This window comes from Microcaecilia unicolor, chromosome 4 (genome assembly GCF_901765095.1).
Source record: "Microcaecilia unicolor chromosome 4, aMicUni1.1, whole genome shotgun sequence".
Classification (NCBI taxonomy): domain Eukaryota; kingdom Metazoa; phylum Chordata; class Amphibia; order Gymnophiona; family Siphonopidae; genus Microcaecilia; species Microcaecilia unicolor.
In genome coordinates, this window is record NC_044034.1 from 304344419 (window position 1) to 304357422 (window position 13004).

A 13004-nucleotide genomic window follows, 5' to 3' on the forward strand; every position below is an offset into this window, starting at 1 on the left:
TTATTAACCGCATCCACACCTACCAGCTCTACATGAGCATATACTTGAAGTCTCTGGTGTACGGTATGCTTAGTCTCATGGATTCTCCCTCAGGAACAGGCCACTGAGCTTCCTCAGTTGGCCAAAAAGTAGCTGGAGTGTAGAACACTCTCTGCTATGGATGTAGGGATGTGTAAACTTTCATGGCTGTGTGTCTGTAACCTAGGACCAGCAGTTCAAGAGAGGTTAACGGACACACCTTGCCAAGGTGATAATCTTTTGGGGGAAAAGATGGAGAAGGTAGCGGACCTCATCAAGAACATACTGACACCATTCAGTCTCTGTCTCAGCAGCCTCCAGTTACATCCTCCTCTACAAGGAGATTCTCAAGTGGGCCTAGATGACAAAACTATTACTATCAAAGGCGTAGGTTTCTCTTGCCTTCCCGCTCTACCCAGTAGCCCCAGCATTCCCAGCTACATCAGTCACATCCACAAAAGCCCAGCCAGCTCTCCAGTTAAAGCAAGGGGCGAGCTTTTGACTGGCCCCAGGAGAGCATACCCACAATCCAAGAAACGGTCCTAGAAAGCCTACCGGTGAGATGGAGGCTTAGCTTTTTTCTAACAAAGGTAGCCTCTCATAACCACCAACTGGTGTGTTCTTCAAATAGACCATCTCTGTTACGAATGCATCTTACATCAGCTCTCAGCTCAAGCAGGTACTTGTAGAAAATTCTGCACCCTTCTATAGGCCAATGCAGTCAAACTCGTTCCACCAGGGGAAGGGAAGGGATTCTATTCCAGGTACCTTCTTTTGTCCCAAAAAAATGGGGGTGGAGAGGGTGGAGATTCTGTTCCATCCTAGAGCTAAGGGCCCTGAGCAAATTCTCTTTGATAAAAAGTCACAAAATTAGTTGTCATTGATTATCTGTGACCCGCCTACAATATATTTGAATATAATGGGGCATGCAAGGATTGGGTCATGGGTTACCTAGGTCAGCTTGCAAGACCCATTGCTTGCTTTGACAGGATGGAGACCTCATGGGTGATAGTGCCTGGGGATCTCAAGTTGGTGAAACAATATGGTGAATCAGTGGCTACAGCTAGAAGGTTATAGTACTTTGAAATGCATTGTTCACTACTTGCAATAAAAACTATGAAAAAAATAAAACATCAACAGAAAGGAAGTGATAATGCCCTATATTTATTGTTGATGAAGCCTCATCTGAAATACTGTTAGGTTTTGCAGGCCATATCTCACTAAGGATATAAAGAGAGAGGAAATAGGCCAGAGGAAGATGACCAAAGTTGTAAGGGGTCTACTTCAGAAGACATATGAAAAGAGACTTGATGGCCTAAATATGTACACCCTAGAGGAGAGGAAAGACAGGGGAGATAAGATAAATATTTAAATACTTGAAAAGTATTACTGAACAAATTAATCTTTTCCAAACAAGGGAAAGCTGTAGAACTAGTGGATATTAAATGAAGTTGCAAGGAGGCAAACTTAAGAGCAACTTCAGGAAATATTTTTTTTCAGGGTGATGGATGCCTGGAATGCTCTCCTGGTGGAGGTGGTGGGGCTAAAAATAGTGAAGGAATTTAAAAATTAGTGAAATACACACAGAGAATCCCTGACTTGCAAGAGGATAGAATCCAAGCGTGGATAATTTTTCCTCAAAACAAAAGTTAAAAGACGTTTGCACACCATAAAAAGCGAGGGGGGGGGGGGTTATTAATTTGCACAGAACCCAAAACCAAAGCATGGGGAGGGGTGACATGCATGGAATAGCAGTTACAATTCCAGCCATTTTACTGGGTAAACTGAATGGATCAATCTGGTCTTTATTTGTCATCATTTGCTATGTTGGTCTGTAATCAAATTTAGTATACAATTCTATAACTGGATGCTTCAGTTAGGCACCTGGGGGGTGCATAGTAGCAGTCTGTTCTACAAATAGGAATCTAGATGCCTAGGTTTTGTTTTAGAATACTATCATAACCAACTATCAACACCTCTAAAATTGAAGTACTTGCATTTACACCAGGAGCACCCCTTTGTCCTATCCACTTCCTATGCATTTGCCCCCTTGCAAGTATATGCTATGTAAGTTAAGTGGGTATTTGCTGAATAGACCTTACGCACTGTACCAGAGTTTCCCAACACATGGTATGCGAATCACTAGCAGGAGGGTGCACAGCGCCTGCACGTCATCCACCCTCCTTTCTTCTCCTCCCGGACAAACAACAGTTCTCCCTCCCGCTGTCTGTCTTCACATGCCAAGAATGTTGTTGGTAGTGGCAGTGCAGCGATTCAGCCAGCCAGCCTGCCTCTGTGCCTTCCTAGGCCACGCCCCGATGATGCAACTTCCTCTTTCCTTGGTGGCGGGCCAAGGCCTAGTGAAGGCCCAGAGGCAGGCTGGCTGGGTTCTAGGCAAGTGAACATAGACCATGAGAGGGACATAAAGGAAGAGGAGCTGGGGGGGGGGGGGGCAGAAAACATGAGCTGCTGCTGGTTGGTGAGGGAGGGCCAGAAATGCAGAGAAGTTGCTGCTGGTTGGGGAGGGGGTCAAAAGGGAGAGAAGCTGCTGCTGGTTGGAGGGGGCAGAAAGGATGAGCTGCTGCTGGTTGGGGAGTTTCAAAAGGGAGATGTTGGACGGGGGGTTCAAAAGAGAAATGAGCTGCTGCTGGTTGGCAGGGGTTCAAAAGGGAGATGAGCTGCTGCTTGTTGGGGGGGTTCAGAAAGAGAGAGGAGCTGCTGCTGGTCAGGGAGGTGCAGAAAGGGAGGAGCTGGTGATGGGGGATGCAGAAAGAGAGAGCTGTTGCTGGTTCTTGGAAGAAGTGATGCTGGATCTGGAGAGTGAGAGGAAGAGAGGTGCTGCTGGACTAGGGACAATAGAGGGAGAAGTGCTGCTGGATATGGGGGGGGGGGTTGGGAGGGAGAGATGCTTGCTGGACTGGTGCTGCTGGACCTGGGGGAGAGGAGAGGGGGAAGTGCTGCTGGATTTAGGTCAGGGGAGGGAGAGAGATGTGCTGCTGAACTGTGGGAGAGGGAGAGAGACTGAAGAGAGGGGAGAGACACTGGACTCGGGGAGGGAGAGATGCGCATGGCAGGGGGAAAGCAAGGAAGAGAGGGGGAGAGATACTATCTACAGGCTTGGGGGTGTGGGTGGGAAAAGAAAAGAGATGTGAGGAAAAGAGGCACAGAGAAGAGATGTTGGGCATGGGGACACAGAAGGGTAATACTGATCACAGGGGGAGAGATAGAGACCCAGAGAGCAGATGCTGAATATAGGGGGAGCAAAGGGACTAGGACACAGAGGATAGATGCTGGACAGATAGGAATATGGAGGGAAGATGGATGGTGGAAATGGAGATAGTAGATATGTCAAATGGACGGGAGACCCTGGAAAGACTGGAAAAACAGAGAAAAGTAGAAGAGACATGGACAAAATCGAATGGAAAAATAAAATGCTCATACTACAAAGGTAGAAAAATACACTTTAGAATTTATCAATTGGACCATGTCTTCTTGCCCATAGTGACTAGATTTCATGTTTCATTTTCCCAGAGAAATGAAACTAGATTGGTCACTATTGGCAGTTTTTGTGGAGAACTTGCTTTTCTTTTGTCCTAATAAATAGGCCCCATCTAAGGCCCAGATGCACTAAGATTCCCATTAAGTATCCATTTGTATTTTCAAATCGGTAAAAAGTACCAATTTGGAAATACATATGGATTCCTAAAGAGAATCGCATGCAAATGAGCTACTCGTTGTTTTTACTACCCAGCTTATTTGCATGCGATATGGGGGAAGCCAGTCGACCAGCTGAGCATGCGCAGAGCATGCTACAGACGGCTCTCGTACATACAGACAAGCTGCGTGTATGAGAGCCGGCGTAGCTTTTTTTTTTTTCAAAAACAAGTCAGGAGCATGCAGTCTCCTGGGAGGGAGGGGGGTTTCGCTGATGCTGGTAGCCTGGTGTTAGCAATCTGCCACTCTCTTCGGCGTAAAAGGTGTGAGGAGAGAGACAGCTGAAACACCTGCAGCCCTCAGGAAGAGCAGTCCCCCCCCCCTGGGTTCTCGCTCGTTAGCTCCAGGGTTCTCTTCTCTCATCTGCCACCCCTGCTTCTTTGGCAGGGAGCAGGACGGGACAGCGGCAGCACAAGAACTCCTGTGGCTCTCCCTCATCTCTGCCTGGCCCCGGACAGCTGAAGCAGGATCCTTTCTACCCATTGCAGGGACCCACCAGCTACATACAGCCTTTCAGATTGGATTTTTGTCACACTTTTTTGTGTTCTGGTTAAAAGCAGTCCCTCTGTCCTGATATCTTGTTGTGTGAAGCTCACTCAAATTTAATGGGAGGTCTGGAGCTGTCAGGACTGACAGCTCCAGACCTCCTGTTAACTTTTCCAAGTTAAAGCTAGGGACTGCTTCTGTACATCAGGTCAGAAAATGGCTGTTCATCGCCTTGCATGCACATTTGTATAGTAATTAGCTCATTATAATAGCTTTGCACGCCATTTTTGTTAACTGCTACCATGATAGCAGTGTGTGTCTCGTTTTACTTTCTCGCTAAACCGGCTAGAACTAGTATAAAAACCACATTTCTGGCTTGTTAGGTCTTGTGCATTTGGGCCTTAGTGTCATTGTTCATTTTTACTCAGTTTATAAGAATAACAATTCAATCCAGTTCACTATCCTAACAAGTTGTGAAACAATAACCACACTGTGAATCCAAATACAATATTGCACTGATATACTGGGTTGTCTAATTGGATTCACAGTGTGGTTATAAGAATAACACACCAAACCTGTCAAGGGTCCAAACAGTTTACATGAGAGTGAAATATAACAAATCATGCCAACTGTATCTTGGTCTGTATGCCAGTCACAGTGACCTATATTTATATATATTGCCTAGATAGTTAACTGTTTAACAATAAAATGTAAATTTCAATATTTCTGCTGCTCAGAGGTCCGGGGTACTTCGTTGAAATTTGTTTGACTTAGGGGGTTCTTGGCTTGAAGAAAATCAAGTTTCTGGATAACATCAGATGGAACGTGATGGATGCTATCTCATTTTAATTGCAAATAGCAAGCAAACTATTTTAAGAATATTTGTTAATGGAACATTTGCCAGTAATGTTTCCAGAGTAAAGTACAAGTTAAAGTATGCACAGTTCTAAGCTAAAGTTAATCCTTTTTCTACTCTTTATGCTGTTCAGTTTCCAGATGATAATGTAAAACAAATTGCATCCATTCTTGCCCATGAGCTGGGACATACAGTTGGTATGTACCATGATAAGAATAGCTGTTCATGTGGAGAAGAGGCCTGTATCATGGCTGCAGTGATGAAACTGTGAGTATTGTTTTTAAGAATTTAAAAGCCAAAATGCTATACTGCTTATCTCCCTATTAGTATTCAGCTTGATACCATGTAATAAGTTGATTTGTTAACATACCTGTGAGATCCCCAGCGAGGGTTATGGTGTGGCCCTCAGCCAGGCAACATATATAAATGCGAAAATAAAGGTTTTATTCACCTGAGCCCTATGATCTGTTGCCTTAGAGGCCAGGAACATCAGATGCAATTGTTCACTTATTTAGTAACAGTCTTGAGTAGGCCTCTGCTAGCAGGCCAAGTGGTCTGTTGCTGGTGGGGCTGCCCTGCCCCAAACACAGCCTGTAAGTTCTCAGTTCTTCTGAGAATTCAGGTTTGGCTCCAGCCAGACCTCTGCAAGGATTGCAAATCTTAACTAAAAAGCAATGTTGGTTTTCATCAGCCAGGTCACAGCAGTTAAATGTATTCAGTAAAGGCATAAACTTGGGCTTCAGTTCTTCCTTTCTCTGGGCCTCCTTAACCTCAGCCTGCCCTATCTTTTAAACTCCCAGGTATTAACTCTGCTCCACCCGGCTGACTTCCTCCTGGGGCAGGACCAATGCTCTTAAGGTGGTCCAGGCTAGTTAGAGAGGGACTTGGCTAGTTAGAGAGGGTCTTTTCTTAAGGGTGAGGGGCAGTGTTCTAAACCCTCTCACAATACCCATATTAAAGATTGTCACACATAAGCCTTGATCTTGCCACAGATTACTTGTTTTTTTTCAATGCTGCCAACATTTTCAAAATTCACTGGCACTTCTGACATCTGCTACTGCTCCCCTTGTCTATCCTTGTCAACTTTAACTGTATTTCTCAATTTGTAATTTTTCTGTAAGCCACATTGTGCCTGCATGCGTGGGAAAATGTGGGATACAAATGAACCATAAATAAATAAATAAATAAATAATCTCCTACACTGTGAGATCAACAGAAGTGGAAATGTCAAGTTTTGAAAATGTTAGTGATATGTCCTTTCCCTTCTGCAGCACCTACTATTTGGCTTATTGGTATGTCTCCCAGCTTTCTCCCCTTTATCTGCAAAAATGGCCTCGAGGAGGTGTGAGGATTCCACGTCCTCCTTATCGGTACCGAGGAGTGTCGATGATGGGCGTCAAGCGATGACAAAGAAGCATCGTCATCGATCTCCTTCCAGACATGGTACCGAGAGCTCCGGGGAGCCGAGGGAGTCGACACCAGAGAAGCATTGGCGCCGGGAGGACCGCTCACCCTCCATTCAGGAGGTGCCGATGAGTCGGTCGTCCGGCAGCCTGGTACCGGCTCTCGAGCCCCCTCAGATACTGGCACCAACTCCTGCACCGGCCCCACATCCTTTTCCGATGGGAGCTCTCAATGAGCGTCTCCGGGCCCTTCTTCCAGAACTTCTGGAAGGACTGCTTCATCAATCTGCTTCGGTACTGGAGGTGCTTGCGCCTCCCATACCTATTGCTGAGACGGCGGCTAGCCCATCCCCTGTGAGGAGGTCCCTGCCGTCGGTTCTGTACATAAGTACATATGTAATGCTACACTGGGAAAAGACCAAGGGTCCATCGAGCCCAGCATCCTGTCCACGACAGCGGCCAATCCAGGCCAAGGGCATCTGGCAAGCTTCCCAAACGTACAAACATTCTATACATGTTATTCCTGGAATTGTGGATTTTTCCCAAGTCCATTTAGTAGTGGTTTATGGACTTGTCCTTTAGGAAACCGTCTAACCCTTTTTAAAACTCTGCCAAACTAACCACTTTCAACACGTTCTCCGGCAACGAATTCCAGAGTTTAATTACGCGTTGGGTGAAGAAACATTTTCTCCGATTTGTTTTAAATTTACTACACTGTAGTTTCATCGCATGCCCCCTAGTCCTAGTATTTTTGGAAAGCGTGAACAGACGCTTCACATCCACCTGTTCCACTCCACTCATTTTATATACCTCTATCATGTCTCCCCTCAGCCGTCTCTTCTCCAAGCTGAAAAGCCCTAGCCTCCTTAGTCTTTCTTCATAGGGAAGTCGTCCCATCCCCGCTATCATTTTAGTCACCCTTCGCTGCACCTTTTCCAGTTCCACTATATCTTTCTTGAGATGCAGCGACCAGAATTGAACACAATACTCCAGGTGCGGTCGCACCATGGAGCGATATAACGGCATTATAACATCCTCACACCTGTTTTCTATACCTTTCCTAATAATACCCAACATTCTATTTGCTTTCCTAGCCGCAGCAGCACACTGAGCAGAAAGTTTCAGTGTATTATCGACGACGACACCCAGATCCCTTTCTTGGTCCTTAACTCCTAACGTGGAACCTTGCATGACGTAGCTATAATTCAAGTTCTTTTTTCCCACAAGCATCACCTTGCACTTGCTCACATTAAACGTCATCTGCCATTTAGCTGCCCAGTCTCCCAGACTCGAAAGGTCCTTCTGTAATTTTTCACAATCCTGTAGAGAGTTAACGACTTTGAATAACATTGTGTCATTAGCAAATTTAATTACCTCGCTAGTTACTCCCATCTCTAAATCATTTATAAATATATTAAAAAGCAGCGGTCCTAGCACAGACCCCTGAGGAACCCCACTAAATACCTTTCTCCATTGTGAATACTGCCCATTTAACCCCACTCTCTGTTTCCTATCCTTCAACCAGTTTTTAATCCACAACAGGACTTTTCCTCCTATCCCATGACCCTCCAATTTCCTCTGTAGTCTTTCATGAGGTACCTTGTCACACGCCTTTTGAAAATCCAGATACACAATATCAACCGGCTCCCCTTTGTCCACATGTTTGTTTACTCCTTCAAAGAACTGAAGTAAATTGGTCAGGCAAGATTTCCCCACACAAAAGCCGTGCTGACTAGGTCTCAGTAATCCATGTCCTCGGATGTGCTCTGTAATTTTGTTTTTAATAATAGCCTCTACCATTTTCCCCGGCAACGACGTCAGACTCACCGGTCTATAAGTTCCCGGATCTCCCTTGGAACCTTTTTTAAAAATGGGCGTTACATTGGCCACCCTCCAATCTTCCGGTACCATGCTCGATTTTAAGGATAAATTGCATATCAGTAGCAGTAGCTCCGCAAGCTCATTTTTCAGTTCTATCAGTATTCTAGGATGCAGGGCTGTGGAGTCGGTACAAAAATCCTTCAACTCCGACTCTGACTCCGACTCCTCAGTTTATGGTAACTCCGACTCTGACTGAGTTTTTTTTGCATGTTGACTGAAAGAGTGCAGCATGCAAGGCTGCATGTTAATGTTTGGGTTTAAAATCTATGTCATTGTGACTTTTTATTTTATTTATTAAAGAAACTATAAATATTCATTAATCCTAAAGTTTAAAGAAAAAAACACACATAAAAAAACAAGGTTATGTTTATTGTTTTTTTATCAAGTATAAAGTCATCATAGCATTAGCATGTATAAAAATCTGGAACAACCACATCCTTTGGAAATTCTAGAACAACATCCTTTGGAAATTAGAACAAAATCAAAGTTAACCTACATAAACCAAAAACATTTGGAAAACCTAAAACAACTTATATATTATTTAAACTTGGCATATATAGCTGTAGAATAGCTGTTAAACATAATCCAAAATTAACTAATATATTGTTCTTAGAAACAGAATTGCTTCTGCCAGATCCTCCTTCATAGAAGCCCTTAAATCTGATTTGATTATTTTCAGTGCTGAAAACAGTCTTTCAACACTGACTTGGGTGGGTGGCATTGCTGTTACAGTTCTAGCTGCATCACTGACAATCTCTGGATAAACAATGATGGCTTCTTCTATAGTCAGTTTTGATGAGCGGTCAAACTTTTCCACTTCTTTTAATCCTTTAAAAAACTCTTGCATGAATTTCTTTATATGGACATTTACAGGTTGCTTTTCCATGCTTAACCGACATCGCTTTGCTTTTGAAGCTTCCATTTTGTCCAAATAGGCTTGAAAATTCTCTTCTTCATTTGAAGAGGATGAACCTGAGTTACCATTACCACCAGTATTTATAGCTTTAGCTTCATCCAGTGGTTTATGAGTTTCAGGTAGCAACCCTTTCATGCGAACTGCTATGTCATAGAGTGCCTGTTTTCCTGTAGCAATTTGGTCACTGCTCAACAAAATTCGGCTCATTGGATCAACATAAATAGCAGCTAAGAGAATTTGATTATCCAGCAAGAGCTCCTCTCTTTTCCTCATCGAAGATACAATGCTATCAGCAATTAACCCCCCACTTTTGTTAAGGTTATATATCAAGCCCTTCCATTCCAAGAAGAATTTACCTGGTGTTAAATCTTCATATTGCAGCTTCTTGGTAACAGCAAAAGGGTAAGAAAGTAGCCTTTCTAATTCTGTAACTCGAGCCCAACTGATTTTCTTTTAATGAAACATTTACATTGTCCAGTTCTTCAAGAAAGTATTTTAGTTCAAGCAAACGCTTTATCATCAAGTAAGTGCTTCCCCAGCGCGTTGCTTGATCCAAAATGGCTCCTTTTCCAGCACGTCTCTTCAGAATAGCATCTGTTTTAGGGATCCTGGCTGCAACAGCTACTTGCTTCAACTTGCTAATTAGTGTAGCCGCATGATGATCCTTCAATCCATCTCTTATTGTTAGTTGCAGAGTATGAACAGCACAACGCATATGTTGAATGGTAATAAGCTTAGATGCTTCTTCAGCAATATCATCCATGCTGCTTTCTTCATCAACTTCCTTCATTTTTTCAATTGTGCTTATCATATTTGAAGCATTATCAGTTACAATACATAGAATGTGTTCCTTTTTAATTTCAAAATCTTCTAAAACACCTTCCACTAACTTCTGCAGATACTCACTGGTATGATGTGCCTGAGTGTCCTTTACTCCTAATGTCCGGGTTATTGTTTTTTTGTTTTCATCAGCAAATCTAACATTAATTGCAAAATAATTGACTCTGTGACGTGTGCATGCATCCATTTTAATAAAGACAAAACTTCCCTTCAGACTTTTTCTTAGTTCTTCCTTCTTACATTTGGCCTCTTCAAGTATACGTTTCCTTATACTTTCTCGTTCCAGAGAAACTCCAAGCTTTTTAGCCATTTCTCCATTTAAGCCTAAAAAGGCTGGTTGTGAAAAAAAAGATAGTGGTATACTATTTTTTACTGCCATTTCAATGATGTGGTTTTTGAATTTTTCTGGTGTCATTGTTATAGTAACTTTGTCAGCTGTAAAAAATCTTGATAGTTGTGTCGGGCCTCCAGTAGATTTCTGATCTTTTATTGACCCTGAAGTAGATGGAATGTTTTCATTGCTATATTTCTCATTCACAGCTTCTAACACTTTAGGATGGAAACGCTGCAAGTGTCTTTTTAAATCTGAAGCTCTTGTAGGTGCATTTTTTTCATAACCACTGAAACTGCTAATTTTTGCATCACATGCTTTTCACCATCATCATCTTCTATAATACATTGACATACATAATGTTTCCCATCTGTTGATATTGTAAAGTGTTCATAAACAGCAGACTTTGTGTCGCGTGCTCGAGGACCTTGGCATACTGTCAGGCTTCTTCCCCGGGAGCACTGGATTCGTGAGTCCTTGGGCCACTACCGTGGAGCGGCAGTGGCAGGCAAGATCACCTCCAAGGTAGAGATAAGACAAAACTGGACCGGAACCCCGGACTGGAGTTCTACACAGGAATACACGGAACTGGAACGCACCGGACGGGTGCGTACTGGAGTGGAGCCCGCTGGACTGGAACACACTGGAGGGCCCCACAGGACTGGAACATACAGGAGTGAAACCCGCTGGACTGGAACACACTGGACCTAGGCTTCACCTACGCTTGACCACCTTTCCCCGAGGGTTGAGCCCTCAGGTTCTGGCAGCCGGTAGGACTTACAGGAAAACCCGGAACTGGAACTTGCAAGCAGGAACAGCAGGAATGAAGATCCAGGAGTGCCCCCTGGCACCTAGGCGCAGGCAAGGCCGACAGGCAGGGACTGTCCGGGTTCTGGCAGTCGGCAGGTTTAAACACAATGACTAGTAAACTGTACCTAGGCTAATAGAAACGCTATGCCCAGGCAAACCAGTCATACACAAGAAACATACACTAGGCAACTCAGGAGACTAGTAAAGCTATACACCAGCTAACAACAAAGCTGTGCCCAAGCTAACAAGTCATACACTGGAAACAAACTCAGAGCACTAGCAAAGCTATACACAGGCTCACAAGCCAAGCGGTGCCTAAGCTGGCTAGTCAACACTAGGACCAAACACAGAGAACTAGCAAAGCTATACATAGGCTAACAAGCCACACGGTGCCTAAGCTGGCTAGTCTAACCCTAGGAACAAACACAGAGAACTAGCAAAGCTATACACAGGCTAACAAGCCACACGGTGCCTAAGCTGGCTAGTCTAACCCTAGGAACAAACACAGAGAACTAGCAAAGCTATACACAGGCTAACAAGGCACACAGTGCCTAAGCTGGCTAGTCTAACCCTAGGAACAAACACAGAGAACTAGCAAAGCTATACACAGGCTAACAAGCCACACGGTGCCTAAGCTGGCTAGTCTAACCCTAGGAACGAACACAGAGAACTAGCTAAGCTATACACAGGCTAACAAGCCACACGGTGCCTAAGCTATCTAGTCAAACATAGAAACTCACACAGAGCAAACACTGAAACAGTGTACAGAGCACTCTATACACCAGGGCCCTTCGATGAAATGCAAAGGCCAGGGCTGTAGTCTCTAAGTGATTAATAAAGCCCTTCCACACCAGAGGCACAGCTGCAGCAATCACCTTGCATCCAAACAGAGGCTTGACACACAGAGAAGTCAGCCCAGCGGGAGCCATCTTGGATACTGGCATAGAGGAGTCGGCGGCAGCCATTTTGGAAAAGGCATAGCCCACACAGGTGAGGTTCAGTAGGGCAATCAGCACACAGAGCCAGAGAGAAACTAAGACAGAGACAGACACAGAGACAAGCAGAAGCCAGCACAGCCACTGACTCCCAGAAACAGGGTAAGTCTGAGGGTTGTCACGGCCACAGACGTAACACTTTGTCATGTTTCCTGACATTCTTTTTGCCATTGTGAATGGTGTGCCACTTCCACTAAAATATAAAGCTCTTCTTGCAGAGAGAGAGGAAGTTGGGTGGAGTCTCTTTGCTGCCTTATCTGTGTGTGCTGAATGATCTTCTCTTGGAGCTTAAGTTCACTGTGGGGTCAGAGAGGAGGTGCTCTACAGCAGGTCAGTAAATGCAAAGGGAGACTGAGCAGAGGGAAGCTCTCCAGCAAAATAGTTCAGCTGGACTTCACACTAGTGAAACAACCAGGTACTAAGCTTTATTCACAGCAGAGAAGTACTTTATTCAAATGTATAAGGAGTCGGAGTCTGTACATTTTTGCTGACTCCAACTTCGACTCAATGTACCCAAAATTGCTGCCGACTCCACGACTCCGACTCCACAGCCCTGCTAGGCTGAATACCATTTGGTCCAGGAGATTTGCTACTCTTCAGTTTGCTGAACTGCCCCATTACGTCCTTTAGGTTTACCGTGAAGTCAGTAAGTTTCTCCAACTCGTCCGCTTGAAATATCATTTCCGACACCGGTATCCCACCCAAATCTTTCTCGGTGAAGACTGAAGCAAAGAATTCATTCAATCTCTCCGCT

General features: G+C 44.3%; 1 protein-coding gene across 1 annotated transcript in view; it reads left to right on the plus strand.

Annotated features, from left to right (window-relative positions):
- Positions 1-13004, plus strand: part of LOC115469711 (disintegrin and metalloproteinase domain-containing protein 9-like) — a 538235-nt gene that overhangs the window by 249799 nt on the left and 275432 nt on the right. The window contains exon 7 of the mRNA XM_030202498.1: positions 5208-5341. Coding sequence (XP_030058358.1) covers positions 5208-5341 — 134 coding nt within the window. The remainder of the gene's footprint in view (positions 1-5207; positions 5342-13004) is intronic.